This window comes from Grus americana, chromosome Z, assembly GCF_028858705.1.
Source record: "Grus americana isolate bGruAme1 chromosome Z, bGruAme1.mat, whole genome shotgun sequence".
In the NCBI taxonomy this organism is placed as follows: Eukaryota; Metazoa; Chordata; class Aves; order Gruiformes; family Gruidae; genus Grus; species Grus americana.
Genome location: NC_072891.1, coordinates 53,213,536 through 53,235,744, shown reverse-complemented (window position 1 = coordinate 53,235,744; position 22,209 = coordinate 53,213,536). Strand labels below are relative to the sequence as shown.

The window sequence follows — 22,209 nt, the reverse complement described above, 5'->3', positions numbered from 1 at the left end:
TTCTGAGGGGAAAAAAGCAACAGTGTTGTTTGCTGGCTTTTTAAAAGATATAATAGTTGCAAAAGTAGCTGAATATACAGCTGTAACCTTGAGGGCTGCAGACAGTTAAAGGATATTTGGATTCCTAAGCATACCTTCTCCTTATTAAATATGTTCTATCATTGAATGTAAATAATGACTGTGCCTTGAAAATTTTGGAATGCAATGTCATGTGTCTACAAGCCAAGAATGTAAAGATATGATCTTGAAAATTATTTTGATTAGAACACAATGGACATCTCACTGTACTGTCTTGTGTATACATTCACTTTTTGGATGTTGTATAACCATGCGAATTATTTCAACAAAAATAATTTTCTATATAAGGAAATAGGTACTCCTAAAACCACACTGCCACATTCCTGTCCTTGGTCCTGCTTTCTTTGATAAATGGATTTAAAAAGCCAAGAAGATATAATGCTTGTATGAGATAAGCATGTGTCCTGAAAATGCTAATCTTTTAAAGTTCTCTTTTCTGCAATAATACCTCTTTTTAGAGTTCACCATCAGAATGACTGCATGTTTTTTCTAGTATTCTGTCCTTTTTTTACATTCTAATTATATTTGCAATTATTTTTGTTCAAACACTTGTTAATTTTTTCCCTTTAGTCAGACAAGTCTATCTGGTCTGTGTCAAAACTACATTTTAATTGAGAAAGCCTTCACCAATTTCTTACATTAAATGACAATCTACAGGGGCAAGGTGCTGATAGCCCACATAACAACTCAAAGGTTTCTGTTCACAAAAGAAATTGGCTATATGTTAAAGTACTAGGAAACATTTTCTTCCAATATCATAGCTGTGACATTATCAAGATCTTGCCAATATTGAAATAACTGTGTTATGATGGATGATCATTAGGACTTTGATTACTAATAATTATCATGATTATCATAGAATCATAGAATGGTTTGGGCTGGAAGGGACCTCAAAGATCATCTAGTTCCAACCCGCTGCCATGGACAGGAACACCCTCCACTAAACCAGGTCACCCAAAGCCCCATCCAACCTGGCCTTGAACACTTCCAGGGATGGGGCATCCACAACCTCTCTGGGCAACCTGTTCCAGTGCCTCACCACCCTCACAGTAAAGAATTTCTTCCTAACATCTAATCTAAAGCGACCCTCCTTCAGCTTAAACCCATTACCCCTTGTCCTGTCACTACACTCCCTGACAAACAGTCCCTCTCCAGCTTTCCTGTAGGCCCCTTTAGGTGCTGGAAGGCCACAATTAGATCTTCCCGGAGCCTTCTCTTCTCCAGGCTGAACAACCCCAACTCTCTCAGCCTGTCCTCATAGGAGAGGTGCTCCAGCCATAAAGAATTTTTTTTTTTTTACTTATATTGAGTCAGCTAATGATCCTGACGTTTGCTTTCTCACATGAAAGGCAAATGATCGAGCCTAGTAGATTCATTTAGTAGAGATTAACAAGCAGTTATAAAATACGGAATGACACATTAGGGAAACTGAACTCTCTGTTATCGGAGATTTAAGATTAAGCATGTGCTGAAAGCACTTGAGAGACAGCTGCTCTTGCTCCCATACTGGGACAGGAGAAAGATTGTGTGAGCGATTTGTATGATTCCACAGACTTGATAAGGAGTTGGAGTTAAAGATCTGAAGACCACCTTAAAGGGTGATGGAAAGCAGTTATGATGGAGTCTAGCTTTAACACCTGTGATATCAAATATAAACCCAAGAGACAGTTCCACTCTTCTCTGTGCAAAACCTGTATGAGTAGACTATTAGTAAACTCTAGTTCATTCAAGAAGAATAAAAGAGAGGTAGCTTTCTGAGCATATCCATTCTTACTAAATTGAAATTTGGATTTTTATATGTTTTGTGTCCCTTCTCCCTTAGTCTGCATGTCATCAAGAGAAAAAAAGGTTAAGAAACCCTCATTTTGCTTATAATTCCAAACCAGATATACAAATCTGGGAAGAGGAAATCTTCCAGTCAAATGATCACTGCTCAGCCGATCCTCTTAGCCCAGACGTACAGGCATGGAGTGTTTTATAGGGTTTCAAATTTTTCTTCCAAATTCTGCCAAGAGGAGCCTCACAAAAGGAAAGCAATTTCAACTGTTTTCACCTCTGTTTATTTCAGGGGGAATTTCACAATATTTGACACTCTTATTGCCTAAAGTCCCAGATTAGTGCTGTTGTTCATTAACATTCTTCTGATCTATACATATCTCCTGTCCTGGGCACGTGGTAATTTAGGTTTTAGCTCATGATCAACTTCTTTATTATAGTCACTGCTAAAAAGTTAAAGTTGATAGAAAGAACTATGTGGCTTTACTATAGTAAATAAATACTTGATATTCACTGTTGGAAGTTATACAGCCATACTTCTCATGGCGGCAGATATAATAGTGAACTTTCAAGGGTGACCAAAGTGTTCTAACGAGAACGGAAAACACATTGTTTCAGGTATATCTAGGTATTTGAGTCAAGGTAGTTAAGATGCTCAAAAAAACCCTGGTAACTTATGAATTAAAGTTAAAATTATGTTTGATAACTACAGTTCTTTATATCTGATGAATAAATCAGGGCAGATTGTCATCTTCTTATGCTGAATACCTCCATACCAGAAATCTACCCATGCCTTCTGGGAAATAAGGTGCTCCTCAGCAAGAGAAAGTGCACGAGGCCCATTACTATCATGCTCCTGCCTTACTGGGGCAGGGTAAGACCATCACTCTTTATTTAACGTTTATTTAAGTGCCTCAATTTTGTAAACGTTATTATGGGTTAGTTTCTTGTTGCCATTTATGCTTTGCAATTGATTTGGGAATTTTCCCTTCTTTTAGAATTATGTAATACCTTGACAGGGAGTCTGCGACACTAACTAGTGGTCCCATGAAGAGTTGTGAATGGGTATATACAGATGATGAATCAATCTTTCCAAGTGTGCTGTAGATCTCAGGAAAATCTTAAATGCATTTGCACTTCATTCTGTAATGTTCTGTATGTACATTAAACGTTTTTCTTTGCCATTTTATACTAGATCATTCTACAAATTTTGTGGTAACAGTGTTACCGCCTTCTAAAAGGCCAAGTGACAACTGGATTTCAAATGCATCTGCTTTGCTTTGTCATCTGAAAAAGTAAGCAGTAAGCAGTTTCAGCCCAGTGTAAGGAATTTTGAACTGCCTACCACTAATACAATTTGAGTTTTAGGAAATTTCTGTAAGAGGCAACCCAACCCTGGCAATCTAATGGTATAAGGTAGTAATCTATAAATGGATTTTTCCTTTTCCTTACTTTTCTTTTTTCTTTTTTTTTTTCCCACTGGCTTTAATAAAATAAAAAAGTAATTGAAATTAATTTTCCACTGCTGTTTTCAGATAGTTTCCATCCTTCTTCTGATCTTAAGGTGTACGCACCCAGGTAAAAATACTCTTATACAACAGCTCTGTGTTTCGTGTAAAGAAACATGCTTTGCGTTAGGATATTAAGTTATTGTGACTGTGTGCTTTAACATTAGCTTTTATCTTTTTGTCCTGTCACTGGAGATTACTTTCAAAAATTGAGATTTTCAAGCAAAAATATTAGCAGTCCTTGAGCAAGTGTTCTAAAGGTCATTTAGCATCCTGCATCACAAGCTGCAGAAGTAATACGATATTTAGACATTTTATCAGTTGTGCCCATAAATAAAGCAATAAATTACAATAAGCATTTCAGCTGCTGTCCAAAAGCAGAGCCTGATATCTCTAACCCAAACCCCCAGACCAGTTCTTATGTTCAGTTAGATGTTTTTATTAGGCAAACCCTTCTTGAATTGTATTCTGTACCTCAGCAAGGCAACTTTTGTAAGTAGAAGCTGAAAAATGGGCAGGAGAAAGAAACAGAGATCATGGGAGTTTTCTCCTGCAGGCTCAGAGAGAGCTACTTAGAGCACTAATGCTCCTATGAAGGAAGACAAGATCTCTCTGAAATACGGATTGAATTTTCAGTAGAGGCTTTTTCTATAAGCCACTGTTACCCCTTTGAGCTGCACCCAGCACTGAAGTAACTGCAAGAAGCGCAAATGCTAAGTGAAATACAAAACAGGTCACTGTAGTCAGGACCTCCAATAGCTTTTAGGTGCTGTTTTGAACATAAATCCAAGCAGTGTGATAAACCCATTGGTATGATGATGTAATCTTACAGCTGCAGAGATAACACTCATTACAGTTAAGTCTCTACTTAAAGGGAGCCATCACCAGCTAATGAAGAGCAGCAGTGGAAAAGCTCAAGCATCTTAGCCTAAAAGAAATAGTTGCATATTCCTTCAGTCCATAGGACTACCACCTTCATCATCACATTGTAGATGGAAATACTTTCTGTTGGGTAATTGTGCCATGATCTGCTTCAACAGTGATGGTGGGAAGGATCCCATCACTCAGATATGGGAAATGTTAATTTTGGTACACTAACACTGGAAGAACAGGAAGTTGAAAGTCAGACAGAGAAGATATAAAATGTTGTGGTTTTCTTTTAGTGAACATTCAGAAAATTGCTTTGTTAGCCCAAAGAGGAAAGGTGTCTACATGAGATCACATCCTTTTATAGCTCTGCTGTGTTCAATAGGCAAAATACACCAACAGAGGTGTCATTCCCACCCACAGTAGTGAGTAGAACAAAATTGCTATTGAGAAGTGCTCTTTTGCCCTTATCTTCCAGGGAAGTGGCATAATTGGATTGTTTTTTATTAATATAGAGACATTATGTTAGAGTATACGGACAGCAAATTGATAATAAGCATTGGTACATTGAACTTTAGCAAAGTAAAATTAGTCTTTTACACACTCTTTTTAACAAAGCCATACTGACCAAGTTGGAAAGTGAACTGTGTTAACAGAATTTAAAAAAAAATACTACTTCAATGGTGTAGACTAAATATGAAACTTGAGCCTAATGAAATCACTGGCAAATTTCCTACAGATTATGCAGAGCCAAGATTTTTGCCCTAATTACACTGAGTTAGTCAGTATTAGGTTGGCAACTGTGTCCCAAGAGATCAGAGATATTTCAAATTAAGTAGAGTTTCAAGATGACAGCAACAGTTAAGCAGCTGGACAGCTAAGAAGGCACTGTTAATATATATATGATATACATGATTGTCAGCATGGAGAATGAATTTTTTTTGCAACCTCACAACCAACATTTCCTAATTTAAAAAAAAAAAAAAAACAAACATCTGGGAAAAATAAATTCTGTTAACCTATTTACAGAGCAAACATTCCAGTCACTGCACTAGTAAGTGCTAACATGATGATAGTTTATTTTCATAAATACAATATACAGCATCATAAGACTGTGGATATATGTCTGTCAAATCTGAGAAGTGAACGTCACAGCCACATTAAACAAAAATGATAAAACACAAATATACTGTAAAAACAACAAAAGCTGTAAAACTTGTAGTCATTAACGATCATTTAAATTATTAACAATATCTAAAAATTCACAAGTTCATAGTAACACATTAATACTACTGTTAATTTGTAATAAATATATTGTAGATTTGAATTCTTGTCTATCATTTGTCACAGATCATGACATAATTACACATAGAACTAGTCTATGAAATAAACAGCAGAGGTCAAATATGTTTATTATGCAGTAACTACAAACACTAACATCAGGAATAATTACCTCCTGAAATTATTTTCATCCCCTTCTGTGTGTTAGCACATATAAGTACACTTCTCTATTTGAGTTAAATTATGTAGCAAAATTTCTTGCAATATTCACTTTTAAATTATCCTGCTCATCTTTGAAATCCTTATGCAAAATCCTTGGAAACAGCTTCTATAAAATTTGGAGCAGACATGAGTATTGTGAATGTGCAAATGATAGCAAAAAGGGTAAATGCAACCAGGCATAATCTATCTATGACTGCAGCTGCAAACTTCCACTCACTGCAGATCTCTTCACCCTCATCTTGTCTTCTGAAGCGCATTGCTATGAACTGAACTTCCTCCAGGATCTTCACAAACACCGGGATAGTATCCATTAAAGCTTTCTTTTGAACAAACTCAATATCTTCTGGCAAGGGGCAACTAAACTTTCCGCTCTTGCTACCTAGATCATTCTTCTGGGGGCAGCACGGGTTTTCCATCATGTGGTAGCTAAAGATCGTGTTGCCATTGCCAGACTGGTGCCCAGATAGCACATTCATTTCCATGCTGTTTATGCTCAGATGGTGCTTGGGATAGCTGTATTTGCAAGAGAAGAGCTTTATATTTTGCCTAGGCTTTTTCATGCGTAAAAACCAAGCACACCAATTCAGCAGGACGACACGGACCTGAAAGAGAGTGATCATAATAGAAATAAAGGGAACTTTTGTGCATTTACAAAGTTTTTGAAACATTTTGTGACTGCTATAGTTAGTCTGTATGGTCCTCTACAAAGACTGACTGCTTTCTGTGTTCTCCAGCTATCTGCTTTCAAATGGGGTTTTTGGCGGTCTGGCTTCTTCCCAAGAATGACTTTTTTTTGGTTATGTCTTCAACATAGAGAAGACAATATGCAGCACAGGGAAGTTCAATACCCACTTAGCTTATAAAGCATAAGAGATATGAAATCTTACTTTACAAAATGATTCTTGAAGTCCTATCTTTAGCAATAAATCCCAGATCTATGTAATTGAGCAGAGGGCAAAAAATCGGCTGCATAGATTTCAACCGTTTGTCAGATAGTATGGAAAGAGATACACTTAAATATTTGGGGGGGCAACATTTAGATTCTGCTGGAAAAAACCCCCTATACAACAAACAGGTGCTTTTAGTACATTCTCCACCCCCATCTCTATTGCTGAACTCTAAATAAATAGCCTTGGTTGTTTTTTTTGGGGGGGTTGGGGTTTTTTTTTCTTCTTTAATTTGAAAGCCATTTTAATACTCCTTTGAAGAGATCAGCCACACATAATACAGCAGGCCGTTTTTTTTGAAAGAATAATAGCAAATCAATTAAATTGGGCAGTTCAAAATCCGAATGCTACTATTAGCTGCTGTCATTTCCCTGTGCTCTGGTGTACAATTGCTCTGGCGCATCGCGAGAGCACTCTAACCTGCACGTGGCAGACTGTGCCCCGTATGTTTCTTGTCAAGGTCATGAAATGAGCTAACTCTAGAGAGGGCATCCAGTATTTTTTCCCAGTGAATTGATCATCAGATGTCTTGTCTGAAATCTGAGCCTGCTATGATTCCTATTGTTTGCTGTGAAAGGCAGTAAAAAGGCTGTGAAATCAGTAACACCTTGTGCAAAGAGTAGCATACTAAATCAGTAAAATCTTGTAATTATGAAGTCCTTCAGCTATTATCTATACAAAATGGACATTTGCAATGTGCTTGTGAGGGCCCCTCTGGAAAGATAGGTGGCCTCTTTAATGACTTCATCATATGCAAGTCAAACAATCTGATGTCCAGGAGAGAACAGATGTGACCTCTGGTTTCACTTCTGAGCGTTGGCCCAGGACCCCCTGTGTGATCCTGCTCCACTCCACCCACGCAGGATGAGTTGTCTCCTGTGTTTGCACAGTACAGATACAGAGATGGGGAAATTACTTTGAGTTGCTGCTGTAATCACAAGCATAATTTCAGAAAGGAGGAGGCATTAATTACCACAAGTGGGAATAATAACAGTAAAAGCCAAAACCAATGACCAATGGAAGATGGTTACACAATTTTTAAATTCTGCAATGAGAGCTCTTCTGTGTCGCAGCCCTGTGCCATCTTCTGTGAGCCTTTCTGCTGCTCTCCCACTAATGAATCATTTATTCTTCATCCTGATAGATTATTTTCCGGTGATTCATATTATTCTGCTTTCATTGGGGTCCTTAAAGATTTAATTATTTCCTCCATGGTCACCACAGACAAATAGAAAACTATAATGTAGCAGCCTAAAAATATCGATCCTGGATTTAATTGAACTGACTTAATTACAGTGTCCTCTGACTGCTTATGGACACAAAATGGAACATCATGGAACAAAACAAAGGTCTTAATTGCTAGAAATATTTCAACAGTGTCAGTGGCAAAGGGGAGAGAGACATTAATTCTCCAGTACTGTGAAATTCCAAAATACTAAGCCAGACAAACTTTCTTATTAGAAAATGTTAGTATAACTGCCTTAGCAGTGGAAGGAGACATGAGTTGAAAAATCTCTATTCTACAGGAATGCTCCCTATTCTTTTGAGACAAAGTGTTTACTCCTTAGGGAAATTACATTTATAAATACAGCCAAACCCATTTCCCATAGAAAAATAAATACACAGAAGACAACAACACAGCTTTTAATCTACTTGAACTTCCAAATGCCCTGTTTCCTTGAAAATGCAGATACTCAGGCATCAATCTGTTCTTGTCATGCTGATTAATTCAGGAGATAGCTGCAGCACAGAGGTTGCTGGAAAACAGCCTGGGCATGATGATATGAATCTATGTGCTCACCTGCATTATCATATCTGGGTTTCTGTGAAGGAAGGACACAGGTACAGCTGCCCTCAGAGGTCAATAGCCTAATGCTCTGTGACGCTCTCCACCAAGGTCCTCCCCTAACCATAATACAGGTGTGGCACTAGCTCCAGTCACAGCCACCTGCCTGGTCTAGTCCAGAGGGGAGAGCCTCCAATTAAAGCTCCCCTAATAAGAGGCATTAGCACCTGAGCAAACCTGTGCATGTCCAGGTTTAAAGCATATCAAAAGAAAAGCCCGAAACCTAACAAATCTAACTTAGGCACAGCAAAGAGCCTTTTCCCACAAAATTCTTTCTTCTCTCTGTGCTTGATCTGTCCGTATCTCTCACCTATGTAACAATCTTGGTTGTCAGCAGAAGTAGGTCAATGGAACTGTAACCCATGCCTGATGTTATCCACTCCCAAACTGCTACTTAGCTGGATCTTCTTTAGTGCTCTTTTCCATGCTAGCTTAGGAAATATTATCAAAAGTGTGAAGCAGCCAGCAGCTCTCAATTCTCAACTGTGTAGTCAACAAATGCCCTAACTGAACACCTCAGATTTAAACTCCTCTGTTGGAAAAAGTTGGCTTTAGTAAGGCATCAAAGATTAATAGAAAAGAAGACACAATTCTGAGCAGTGGAGTAAGGAAAGAAGTGAGCCCCTACAGAGAGGCTAAATACTAACACACACATCTCCTTCCTCTTCTGGTTCAAAGGCCAAGCACAGAAACCTTGAGAGGCAAGCAGGGAAAAGAAGCTGCTCGACTGTAAATCGTTTAGAAAGCAGGTGTTTAGGCAATGCAGTCAGTTAAATGGTCTAGGTCTGGAGCTGCTCCCACACAAGCCTAATGCCTTCCCCTGAAACTTACTACAGCAGCTAATTCCCTTTAAGCAGGAGGTGAGAACAATGCTGTAAAAATATCCAATGTCTCTGTAAGGAACACCTGACATAGATGGACAGTAAAAAATAAAAAACAAAAATTGAGACTTTGCTGTGAATCCTAATGACTGAGCCTTGCCCATGCCTTGCAGAGGACTAATGTCCACTTTTGTGGGGTCAGCCTCTTCCCTACACACTTGGCATTCGCACTTTTGGGATCTCTTAGCTCTGTCATCTTGCGTGGTCTACAGCTTTCACAGTCTATCATTTGCATTTCCCAATAATGTTTTCCACAATCTTTGCTTCCTGATGCCATTTATATAATGTATGCCAGTTCAGCTGTCCGGACATCGAGCAAGGTTCCTCAAGAGTGAGAATTTGTTCCATGCTGTGTTTCCAGCCAAGAGAGCAAGAGACTGGTAGAAAACAAGAGCTGACTTGCAAGGCCTGTGAGCAGATTTAACATGAGCCATTGTGCCTCGGCTCCTCAAAAAGCAGATGTAACAATAAATTGCCCACGGGGGCTGTTATGCTGCTGCATGCCCCGTCCATGTAGACATCTGAAGCATGTTTACCTAGATTTGAGCCCTCAGGTCTTGCTTACATGCAGGTTCATCCAGAATTTACCTGCTGTCTTGAAAGTTAGATGATTTTGAATGACAGAGCACTTCAAGAAATAACGGTGCACTTAATTGCTACTGGACTTTTTTTTTAATTTGCATTGATGCTGCAGTTTATTTTTAGAGATGCTAAATTAGAAAGCTGTTCTGTACTCAGGCTGACATTGGTAACCATGTGACATTCAACATCATGTCAGGATAATTGTCTAGCATGAAAAATATGGTGAATGAGATACCAGAGAATGCTGGACAATCAGACTTCTCTGAAACCAGAGCGGGCGGGTAGTTGACTGTGACTATTTGTATCTGTTGCTGCTTTCATTCCTTTTTCTTTTGTAAATACAAAGCATATCTTGCTTATTCTATAATCTATTCTTAAGAAAAGCAGAGAGAAAAAAAAGAATCCTTTTCTTTTAACTGCACAATCTAAAGGAAACACATTCCTCCTTGAAAGCCAGCTGCTGTTGGTGCCAGACCTCACTGGGCTAACAGTCTGTTGCTGCAGAGAAAAGAGGGTCCACATGCTAATGCACTGAGAATTGATCAGATGGCAGCAGACAAAACTGTTTTTCCACGCAGACAAGTGGATGTGGCTTCAGCAGAAGGCAGGTTTCCAAGCCAGGGAATTCCAAGGTTCTCCTCAGTACGGTCAGACTGACCCCAGCAGCGTAGCCTTCATGTTTCTGCTGGTGGTGCAATAGCAATGAGCTCCAAGCTGTGAGAACTATAGCTGGGCTCAGTATTCAACATCCTCACTACACTGAGGCATTTGGGCTCCTTATCTTCCAGCAACTCAGGGAGCCAGCTCATAACTGGAACAGTTGCAAGACAAGTAAATTGGCTTCACCTCCCGTCTTTGTTTTGGGAGATTACAGCTCTGTCACCAACTGCAGTGAGAACCTGTGTAAGGGAACAAAGCAGACAAACTGCCCAGCAGAGACAAGTAAGTGGTTTTTTAGTGTTTTGAAATGTCCCATTTTATCACTACTGGTGTCTGCTGGATAAGAAATCAAAGATGTTGCCCACAGGGTTAGCACTTGCAAAGCGGGTGCTGAGCAAGATTACTCTGCCATCACTCAACCACCCCGTTGTAAGTTTAAATAGAAAACCAAAATAACAGATACTGTTTTCAATGGAACTTCAAATTTAGTATGTTTGTTCTTTCCCTCCAATAGCAAACTTAAGTGTCCAACATACAGTCTGTAGCTGACTGTTCAGATTAATGGAAAACAACTTCTGCCACTCATCTCTAACTAGTTTACTACAGCTTTTTGACTATTTTTTTCTTTCACCAGGCTGTTGAATATTTACCACCAAAGCTGCTTACCCATTTGGGCATCTTTCCTGCTTGTGGGTCATGATGGTGAAACTGCAGAACCAGCACTGTTACCACCACAGACAGACCAACGATGACCATGATGCTAGCAAAATACTGAGCTGCAAGTAAAAGGAGGACTTGGTTAGGAAGGGAAAAAGCAAACAAAAGGCAAATAATATTCCTTGGCCATACCCCGAGATCTACATTTGTGAAGTGCTGTGTCACATCTAAATATCCTCTTCTCTGGAGCATTTGAGGCCTTTGAGATTTTCAGTGTATCTGCTCAGCTCCCTCCTCTTCAGCGAGGGAAGGTCTACAACCAGTGAAAGGCATAAAGTGCTTGGTTTTTGTTTCCAGAGAGGAACGTAGGGTCCCCTGCTAAGGACCTGCTCCCTGCCTGCTGCCAGGACAGCGTGGAACTGAGCTGACCAGAGCCACTGAACTCCAGCATCCCCAGCCCTGGGCCACCCCACGGTACCAGCAGAGGTGCTTGAGGAAAACACTATCCTGGACCCCCTCAGGAAGTGTCACCAGACCCCCTCCCTTGCTCCACCGCTACTCACAAGGGGTTAGGCATATTTTTCAGCACCCTCCTCAGCCCTCAAGACCACTTCTTTTGGTTACTACGAAAGCAAGCTACACCCTTGCTGAGTGCTAACTTTAAGGTTGCTATGCAGGAAAGAAATCAAGATCTTGAAAGCCAGAACAGAGACTTGAAACCGTATTTCCTAAGTGGCAGTACAGCTTCCTCATGCCAGGAGTGAGGTTGATGCACTGGAGTGTAAAGAAGAATTACCCACAGGCCTAATGACATTTGAAGGCTGCTGTGGCAAAATACCAGGGAGCATTACTGTTGGCTGATACGATGGGGTGACGTGGGAGAGTGTGTGGCACTGCCCCAGACTGCAGCCTCCTCCCACCCCCAGCCCTCCCTCCTGCAGCTTCCAGGAAAAGTCAAAAATTCAATATAGGCTCAAAGGCAAGTTTTGCTCCAGCTCCATTTCTTAATACCACTTCCCACTGCCTCAGCAGCAAAAAGCTTGTTCATAATAATGAGGTTCTCAGGCCTTCCTGAAACCAGCGCTGCAATTGCTTCGAGAGATGGGCATGGCTTTCTGTGGCAAAATGAATTATACAGCTCGATTAGAAGAATAGTCCCGAGGGTGAGGTGAATTGAAAGGTCTCTGTTGCACTTACTCATGAGAGAACAGAACCACTAGCCAGGCAGATGCAGAGCAAACCAGGAGCCTGGGTTTCAGGGAAGCTGGCTGATATGATTCCAGTATGCCCCATGTAACAGAAACACAGCAGTATTGATATCACTGGTTTAATTTCTGATACTAAGTCACTAAGCAACCTCCGTAAATTCTATGCATTTTGGTGCCACCAGACTTCAAAGGCCTGAAGTGGTTCATTTAAAATGGCTTTGGCTAGGATTTTTCCAATTTTAATTGGAAAATTAGTCACCTGGCTGAACGTGGAAACAACTTGGTATTACCTGACCCAAGATCCCAGCCAATGATTAGCAGAGGAATTTACATTCTCGTTTTTTTGTGCTGAGGTCAGGAAACTGCTATGGAGACCTGCTAGTAAACAGGGAAAACAGTTCTCTCAGAAACAGATTGGGAACTGTAGGAGACCTGTGGACCCAGAAAGAAAGATGTTTTATGTTTTTACCTGGTGATAAGCAAGGAAGATGGCTGGGTGTGCATCACCTGCGTTTTGTGGGAGGCCCTTCTGTTCAAGGTACAATGAAGTTTTCAGTTTGGAAAGTAAGGATGGAGGAAATAGGGCATAGTACTTCAGCCCTATTATCAGTGCCAGGCAGTCAAAAATCACAAGATATCCGTGCAATGAGAACTGGCAGGTAGACTTATGCAGTCCAGGTAGGTGCAGGTGCTGTATTCATTTCAGGGGGAGAAAGCCACAAAGCCCTTGAGCAGCCCAGACCTGCTCTAGGGCTGGATTTTGCCAGCCCTGAAGAACCAACAGTTAAAGGGGAGGAAGAAAGTAGCAATGGCTAGCGTAACTGTCACATTAGCCTTTCATGTCTCTAGCTGGACATATGATGAAAGCTATTGCCTCCTTTCCTGTGGCAAGTCAAGGTAGAACTGATAGCCATGTTCACAAAGGCACCGCTAGATTTTCTTCCCATGGGTCTCTTTGATGGAAAACATGACTCTGTGCTTACAATTCAGACCCTACATTGGGGCACAGACACAGGTAGGGATGGCCAAGACCTAGCTGGGCCTGGGTTCAGTGATGGTTCACCTGTAAAGGAAGGAAAGCTCCCAGAACTGAGTGGGTAGGTCCACAAGGCAAAATGGTGCTGGCTCTGGAACAGTATCCATACCCACTCAGCATTTTCTGATTCTTCCTTCCAGGGTTTAATCCTACATCCTCTCTTTCCTGGAGGCAGAAAAACATGGTCCTCCTGCAGCAGTCAGGAGAACTGGTGGGAAAGAATCCTGTGCTGTGTCCCATGCACCTCCCTAAAAGCATGGCTTAATCCTCCTCCAGTCTGCTGGCTCGGCATCTCTGTTCCTGGCAATCTTTAGCCCTCACACCAGCCAGATCAAACCCATCATTCATTGTAAGCTACAAGGGCTGCTGCCCCTTTTCACCTCTAGCACCCCTTCTGATAGGACCATGACTCGACTTTCTCCAGCAACCCTGTGAGCAGAGGAGCCTAGCTGCTGAAAGGATCAAGCTACAATGTTCATAGATAACACTTTCCTTGGGGCCATGGGACTGCAGTCTTCACCCACCCTACGCTAGCCTTACCCAGCCCTGAAATAGCAAACTCTATTCATGGGCCTACACTGACGTTGCTGAGCACAGAAATAGGATGTTCTTGGGTGAGATGTGGCACAGAAGACAAGCAGTGGATTAAGACCTGATCTTTGATCTCCCAAGCGGCATCCACGGACTTTTTTTTTTCTTTTTTTTTTTCTTTTTTTTCTTTTTTTTTCTTTTTTTTTCTTTTTTTTTCTTTTTTTTTCTTTTTTTTTTTTTGCTAGTATTTTAGGGTCCATCCTAAAGCCTACAGCACTTATGGAGTTAGGGCTTTGAAGCTGCCACTCCCACAAAGTCCTACCCCCACATATTTCCATTGGCAGGGGTAAATACAAATGTGATTTTACAAAGAAGCTCAGCCCCTGGCATTTTATCTGCAGAAGGGAAATGCTCAGCAACTCTCACTAAGCATGTCTCTGTATCCTACTTAAGAGCTCCTGGTTACTAGATCATCCCTGGTATGGATGAGTCAGCTTGGAGGCTTTAACAAATTACTTCACCATTGGCAATGTCAGGAACAGAATTCCCAGACCGGAATGCATTTGAAAGAACGGGGGCCTGCTAGCTTTATGTCAGCTGCTCTGAGGCAGCCACCAACCCGTTCCGGAGGGGAACTGGCTCATTTGCACTGTCTGCCCTGCACAGCTGCCACAGGCCAGGAAGAAGGACCAGAAGACCTGTGTTTGGAGCCCCTCAATACCCCTGACTTACACAGTGACATTCCCCAGGGATACTGAGGTCTGCACTGGTCAGTGCTAGATGCTCTTCATGTGTTTTCAAGCCTGCATGCTGCTTTCTTCAGCAGTTGTGTGAGTGGAAAAGCTGGTTTGGATGCTTAACTGATCTCTTCAAGTAGTATGAAGTATTTGTGCTTCTACAATTTATTTTCTTCCCTTTTTTTTGCCAAAAGAGGCGTGATGCAACTCACTACCTGGACAGCTGTTTTAACATCTGGGAGTTGTCAGCCTCTCTCTCAGCACTGTCAAATGATCAGGTGCTGTTGTCATAGCAAATATGGATCTAATACAACCACGGAGAGCAATAAAGTCTTTTTAAAAAATCAGTGACAACAGCAACTTGTTCTTGCAGGCATCCTCTGACATCGCCTATATCAAAAGGATGGCAATGACTCGCAATTCATAACCTGACGGGCTTCCAGTACCATTTCTGGACCTTCTGTATCATTACCTGATGCTAAAGAAGCACCTTATGATTATTTTAGAGATGTTTTGAAAGCTCTGATGCTAGAGTGGAACTGGATCAACTTTAAGGGCTGATTAGGAACAGGGTAAATGAAAGAGAAATTCTAAGAGGAGCAAGATGATTCCAGATGGATGCTTTGACTTGTTGACTTTATCACTGAACACTGACTGAGAAAGCAGTATATTACCCAGATTTGTTAACTATGTTAATCATAGGAAAGGCAGAACTCCATTGTGACCAATTACAGTCTTGCTGTTCCTATGAAACAGTGGGGGAAGGAGGAGAGTGTCATGCTCAGGTATTCACAGTGATCAAGTTGGATACCTCCCACTGGTGTTCATGTTTGTATTTCTCCTTTGCAGGAAACATCAGATTTTGCATGTGAAATGATGGACGGATTTAGAGCTGCTCTAAGTCAGACTGTTTCAGTCATTTGTTGCTCAGTGCTTCATGCTTCTGCTGAACTCTCAGAAAATGGGAGAAATGTCCCAGAGCATGCACAGAATGAGATACTCACTGCTCCTCCTTCTGGAAATGGTCCAGGTTAATGAACTGAAGCCTGTGGAGGATGCAGAAAACCTCAGACACCAGCAGAGGGGCTTCCAACCACCCTTCTTCTTTTCTCCTATGGTAGGGATCAGAGCTGGTGCTAGGCAGATGTTGTTGCTGTCTACAACAGGTGATGGCAGAGTTTCTCACAGACCAGGGAAACCAAAAGGTAGAGGAGAGATTCCCTTGCTGGCTGATATACTGTTGTACACAGACAGCAAAGAAACACAGAAGAGGATGTAGGCAGGAAAACAATTTCCACCGTTGTCGAGATTTGCTGTGGCTGGGACACCTTGTACCATCCATTAGATGTCACTAACAGTAGGAAGTGAAGGACATCATCTCAGTCCAGGAGGTCCCTCATAAACATGAAATGTAAGTGCGAGAGACTTCAGATTTGATGCTGTGCCTACCTTTTGGTTATGGTACTTGTAGAGGGCACAGGGACAGTGTTTTCTCAGTGTTTTCAAATTCTTCTCCTCCCATATGTTCTAAAGAACAGAACTAGGTGTTTAAAAAGTAAAACTGTTCTCTTTTTTTAATAAAGAAAAAGCATCCAAGACTCATGGCTTGAGAAAAGCACCAGTGATCACAGGGCATGAAACTGTAAGAGCTGCTGCAAATGAGAATTTCTGTTTCATAGAAGAGACTGAACAGGGTCCTGGCGCCAGCAAGGTACTGGGCAGGACCATGAAAGGGAGGGGGGAAAAAGCACTGCACAAAATCAAAAAGAGTCAGAGTAAAGTGAAGTGACAGCAGCTGAGAACATACAGGCAGATAGCAGAAAATGTAACAGGAGATTAATCTCATTTTCTCTCTCTAGTCAGAACCACTAATGCCTTATGCTCATAACTTAAAACAATCTGTAACTCCTGGAGGTGGCAAAGCACCACATTGCTTCCTTGTTTTAGTCATTTGCAGCCTTGTTTGCTGTATGACTAACTGCAAGAAATCACCCCAAGCATCTGCTGCAAACGTACTTACTCACAGCATAAAACCTTCATTATTACTGAAATAATGTAGGCATGATAAAGCATGGCAAGGAGGGGACACAGCTGAAAATAAGTCATGATAGTAGAGCCCTAAGCAGCAAGTAAGTGTTGTGGTTTTTAAAGAAGCAAGCAGAGGAGCTCAGTAAAAGAAGACAGAGAGAAATGCAGTTTTGTAACCTGGAGGTGAAGATAACTTAATTTTTATTGTGCACTATTTGATATGTCCAGCCAAGGTGTCAAGCATCATGTGGATGTTAATCACAGGAAGTGATAGTTCCTCATATTCATGAGCTGCATGTTCCCTTTTCAAACACCCTCTGCACATGCCAGCTTTCAAGTGTTCCGCACTTTCTGCTATAAAACTCCTTTTAGAGTAAAATACAGATTCTTGATCCAAACCCAATGGTGTTATTTTGGAGAGAGCTGGAAGGAAATGATGATTCGCAGCACTCTGGAGTTTTTGGGGCATGGAAAAAAAATCAGAAATTATTAAGCGTTTCTCCTGTGCAAGGGGATGCCTTGAATTTACAGGTGTAAAAAGTATTTATGGGAGAAACAAATAATCTGACTGGCCTGAGAGGTCTGAACATTCCATTTCAAGATTTGGCTTTTGGGCAGAAGCGTGCTGTATCTGCTTTGACCAAGTACTTTGAAAATGATACTTCCTCAGAGCTCTGGCTGCGGTGGAGGGAGAACGGCCAGCTCAGAGCTTGTTGCAGCTTTGGTGTCACCCTGTTCTCACAGCGATGAGACTGCAGCACAGAAAACCAGAGGTGAGTGCAAGGTTGATGTGGGTGGGTGGAGGAGGAACCCCACAGCCTGTGTCTCACTGCAGAATGGAACAAGAGGTGAACCTGCTGCTTACTAAGGGTGAGGGCTTGATGGTGTTTTCTTAAAAACAAAACATCTAGTGCTGGAAGCAGCTGGGATCACAGATGGAGAGGGAAAAGTGGGGACATCTACAAACTTTTCAGTGCCATGTGGCCCTGAATGTTTTCCCCCTCTGGAGGGGATATTGCAGGCAGGGAGAAGAGTCAGGAAGCTGGTTATGCTTATAACTGTGTTGCTCTCAATTTTCCAGAGCAATGGGTTTTGGCCATGTCTGACTTTAACATGGGCTGTGGATTGATCTGTCCTTCTGAAAAACTAGTTGGTTTTGGTAGTAACTAAACATTACTTTAGGAGCTGAATTTTTTTAAGTCTATGAGTCCAAACTAGCAGCTTATACTGAGATTTTGATTTTTGAAGACATTCCTACAGCAGTGAAAGATGAATGGGATTCTGGTCACTGCTTTGTCAGGTACCACTAGATGTGGGTAAACATGACCACCAGCTGTGTAATCTTAAGGAGGCTCTAGTCAAAGGATAGTCTTGAAAGGGAAGAGTTACACTTAGGAATCTGTCTTGACTTAGGGGAACTTGTTACTTAGTCACTTCTTAATGCATTATTTCCTAGCTTTAATTACTACATTGCTTTCAAATGGAAAACACAGTTTAATGAATCAGGTCAGGGATACGGAGACTGTAAACAGGGAGGCACAGTGCTCTTTAAAAAAAGGAATTCAGGCATATGTCTATTGCCGAAGGAACTCATCCTTTCTTCAGAGATGGTCATAAAACCATTACCAAAACCAGATCTGATTATCCAGTACTATTTACATGAATCACATTGTCTTTATAGAAATAAAAAAAGCCCTTCCAGTTGAGATCTAAATGCCTCAAATGTAGTTCTCAGATGAATTACCTAAGCCTTTCGTTTCAATGGCCAGGACCTGAGCTTCTACAAAAGCACTAATTGAAATAACAGGATTTGTTTAAATTTGATTTGGTCACTGAACCAGGAAATCAACACAGTGGGACATGGATATCTCTTCTTACATAAAGCACTAGACTGGGTGTAATGGTGTTATGTGGTAGGGGCAGGAAGGTGCATGAAATCCCCATGAAATTACTGGCATTTGTAGTGTGAGACAAATCTGTGCATAATTGCATAGGTTTTTAGGAGCAGAAAGAACAATTGTCACATACCTGAGCTGTATCACACAGGCTTTATGATTTTACCCAGTGATTAGTGCACTCAGATCAGTAATTTCACATGAGTAACACATCTGGAGTTCTCTGCATTTCTGTATATCCTTTCCTCAAGTAATGAACTCCAGCTGTCTACTTACATAGACTCTTGATAAAAGTATTTTTAAAGGAGAAATTAAAAGTAAGTCAAATCATGAGCGCAGCCAGACACAATTCCTGTGAGGCATGATTAAGCTACACTAGGAAAGGTAAGTTTAGGACACAGCTGCTACTCTATAGTCATGATCTGAAAGTCTTTTAGGAGCTAAACTCTAGAGATTTTAAGTGCCAGGAGGGACATCCAGGACCCTGGAGTGAGACAAGCCTTGTTCATATAGTCGACTTGGGTTGGATTCTGGCCAAACTGTTGTGTTTGTAGATGTCATGGGACTTTAATGTTGTTGATCCAAATGGTTGAGTTGGTTTCTATTGCTATAGGTAGTTAATGTTTTAAACAGAAACAGAGTCATCTTTGCTCTGGTTCACAGACTTCTCCTTTCTTTGGCATCACAGATGAGTTTGGAGAAGGGCAGGATTCAACTTTTGAAAGATTGCAGTGCCTTGCTTTGCACAAATGCATGCTATTGAAAACTGGACTTTGGAAATACCTTGTTTCTCCAAAAAGGGACACTCCTGGAGAACGATAGCAGCAGACTTGCTGCTGGGCAAGGAGTAGCTAGTTACTGATGTGAATGCAAGCCCCAAAAAAGCTGATTGAGAGCAGAGGGCAAATGCAGTAACCCAGGCTGTCCAACTGGAACATTTCTTGGCACAGAAAGGGGCTGGCTCACTGTGGAAAGGAAAGCTCTACCCATCACCCTGCAGTGTAAAGGAGTAGCAGGGTCCTGGTGCTCAAAGGTATTGAGCAGCCTGCTGCTGATTTCTAGGCCAAGCTTTGTCACTTGCTCTTTACAGAAAAGAAGTTGGCTTGTTTTTAATATATATTAACACAGCAGTCAGTAGGCTACATAGAAATGGGAGTCCATCATGTAGGGAAGTTGCACCTGTGGAATAAAAGAGTCTTTGCTCTGGGCAGATTTACAAACAGAGAGAGAATGCAGAGGACATAACAAGGAAGGGGAACAGTAGCTGGGATCCCACTGGAGGAAGCGTTGAAAGATGAAGCAGCACAAGAAAACTGCAAGGTCTCAAAGTACAGCGGCCTCCAAGTGCAAGAAAAGTCCCTTCCATTAGAGAAATAAGCAAACCCATCAGGAGATAGGCATGGCTAAGCCAGGAACTCATGGTGAAGCTTCAGTCCAGAGGAAGGAGGAGATACAGGAAGCAGGGACAGGCTGCAAACGGAAAATTTGGAAACATTGCCTGGGCATTAAGGTTGGTATTAGGAATGTTGAAGCTCAGGAGGTTTGACATCAGGGAGTCAAGGGCAACAGGAAGAGTTTCTACCACTACACAAACAGTAAAAAGCTGCACGAGGAAAATGTGGGCTTGCTGCTGAATGGGGAGGATGGCAGTAGCCACAGGATTGTTTTAGACATCCCTCATCTGGATACCTGAAGTCAGTCTCCAGGGTGTTACAAAGCATCCATGTGCAAGGATTATTCTTTTACAGTGTTTCACAATATAAAATTTGTCTAATGAACAGACAAAAGAAGCAGACTGTGTTTGACCTACACAATAACTTCGAGAGATGCATTTCTAATACATTTGATATGCTCTAATTATTTAGGCATTAGGGAAAAACTTGCAACAATACATGCTGTCAATGAGGCATACTCATAAGAAGAGGCTCCCTTAGCATCTTCTTGATGTTGTGATCCAAAAGGGGTGAAGAGATGCGAGAGGTCCTAATAGTTGAGCCAATATTCACCTGGAGAAGGGGGACTTGATGCAACAGGGCTCCTCAACAGCACTGCCCTTCACCCTCCTGATATGTGATGTTCACATAGCTATGCGGCGATAAGTGGAAATGAATCTGTTATTACAGCAGCATCAAAATCTGTAATAATGCTTAACTATTCATAGCTTTTCTTGGTACAAATCTTACCTTCTATGATAGAGGACTGTATCAGTAGAAACTGGTCTGGTTAAAGCTAGTGGACTGGGCATAAGCAAGTGAATCCCTTTACTAATTACAAATGGCTTTTGTTATGTATTGCACAAAGCAAAATTATATGAAGAATGGTCCAAGATGCCTTGTGTCTCCTCCCTACACACAAAGTTTCTCTTAAAATTGAATCTGCCTCTATGGAGTCCTAGGTATAGATGGAGATTTTGTTAGTTTTTTGGAAGCTCCTATGTGACTCAGAGGCAAGAGCCCTGCTGATTTTCAATAAGATGTCCAAGTTATTTGGAGGCTTTCTGAAACTTGCCTATGGGCATTGTTGCCCTTACTGTTGCATAGTCACCCTCCCTCCCCAGAGTTAAGGTCTGAGGTTTAATCCTTGAAGCTAGATAACAAGGCTGTTTGAGTAAATGCTCTTTTGTGCTATTCATGGTATAACTTGTGTGAGGCTTTAATTATACAATGGTGAGGTACACCTTCCATCAGCGCCTAGATATATTGTTGAACTTTTATTTCTACTGTCTAGAATGTGTACTTTAGTCATGATTTGTACACACAGATAGACCTTAGCTCATGAGATGGTAATTAAACAGGTTCTGAGTTTTCCTGTGGTATTCATACTTCTTTGTTTTGTAAACCAGAACAGGTTTATTTTCTCTACCCTGCTATGAGGTCAGGGAATAATGTTTTCTCAAGTTCGCAGTTGAGAAACTGAGGCCCCATGAGATCAAGGTAAAGGGATGGTCCTATGAAAACAAAGGATGTAACAATGCCTGTCTGGTCCACATTCCCCAGATGATAATCTGTCCCACAGTTTTCAGCACGTTAAAAATTCTCCAGTGATATATTTGAATTTTGACTGTAGTATCGTGAGTTGCTCTTGGGGTAGAGAGAAGAGCAGGAGAAGGGGGCAGGCGGCGAAGAGATGCATAATAGCAGGGAGGGTAGGTGAAGTGGAAGAAGAAAGGTGAATTTTCTCCAGCCAGAAGCACTGAGATCTTCAAAAGCTCTCTGTGCACACAGCTTCATCCAAAGTGCTGTTGAAGGGCCTTTATGGACAGACTCAATGAATCCGGAGCCAAGACTGAGTCTATTCCTGTCTGCCACGCGTGACTGCGCACTGGTGGTGTTGGCTTTATGCTTTGCCTACCCAAACCTCCGTGTTGTCTCTTGATTCTGTGTCCCCTCAATCCTTCCAGTTACCAGTTTATCTGATATTGCCAGAGCCTTTTTGTATCCCTTATGTAGGCTCTTTTCATACATGCAAA

At 41.4% G+C, this 22,209-nt stretch overlaps 1 protein-coding gene across 1 annotated transcript in view; it reads right to left on the bottom strand.

Annotated features, from left to right (window-relative positions):
• Positions 1 to 5,812: 5,812 nt before the first annotated feature.
• The window catches only part of LOC129199621 (neuronal acetylcholine receptor subunit alpha-7-like), a 64,197-nt gene continuing 47,800 nt past the window's right edge, over positions 5,813 to 22,209 (bottom strand). The window contains exons 9-10 of the mRNA XM_054810399.1: positions 11,315 to 11,424; positions 5,813 to 6,334 (exon numbers count right to left, since the gene is read on the bottom strand). Of these exons, the coding sequence (XP_054666374.1) occupies positions 5,813 to 6,334; positions 11,315 to 11,424 (632 nt within the window). The remainder of the gene's footprint in view (positions 6,335 to 11,314; positions 11,425 to 22,209) is intronic.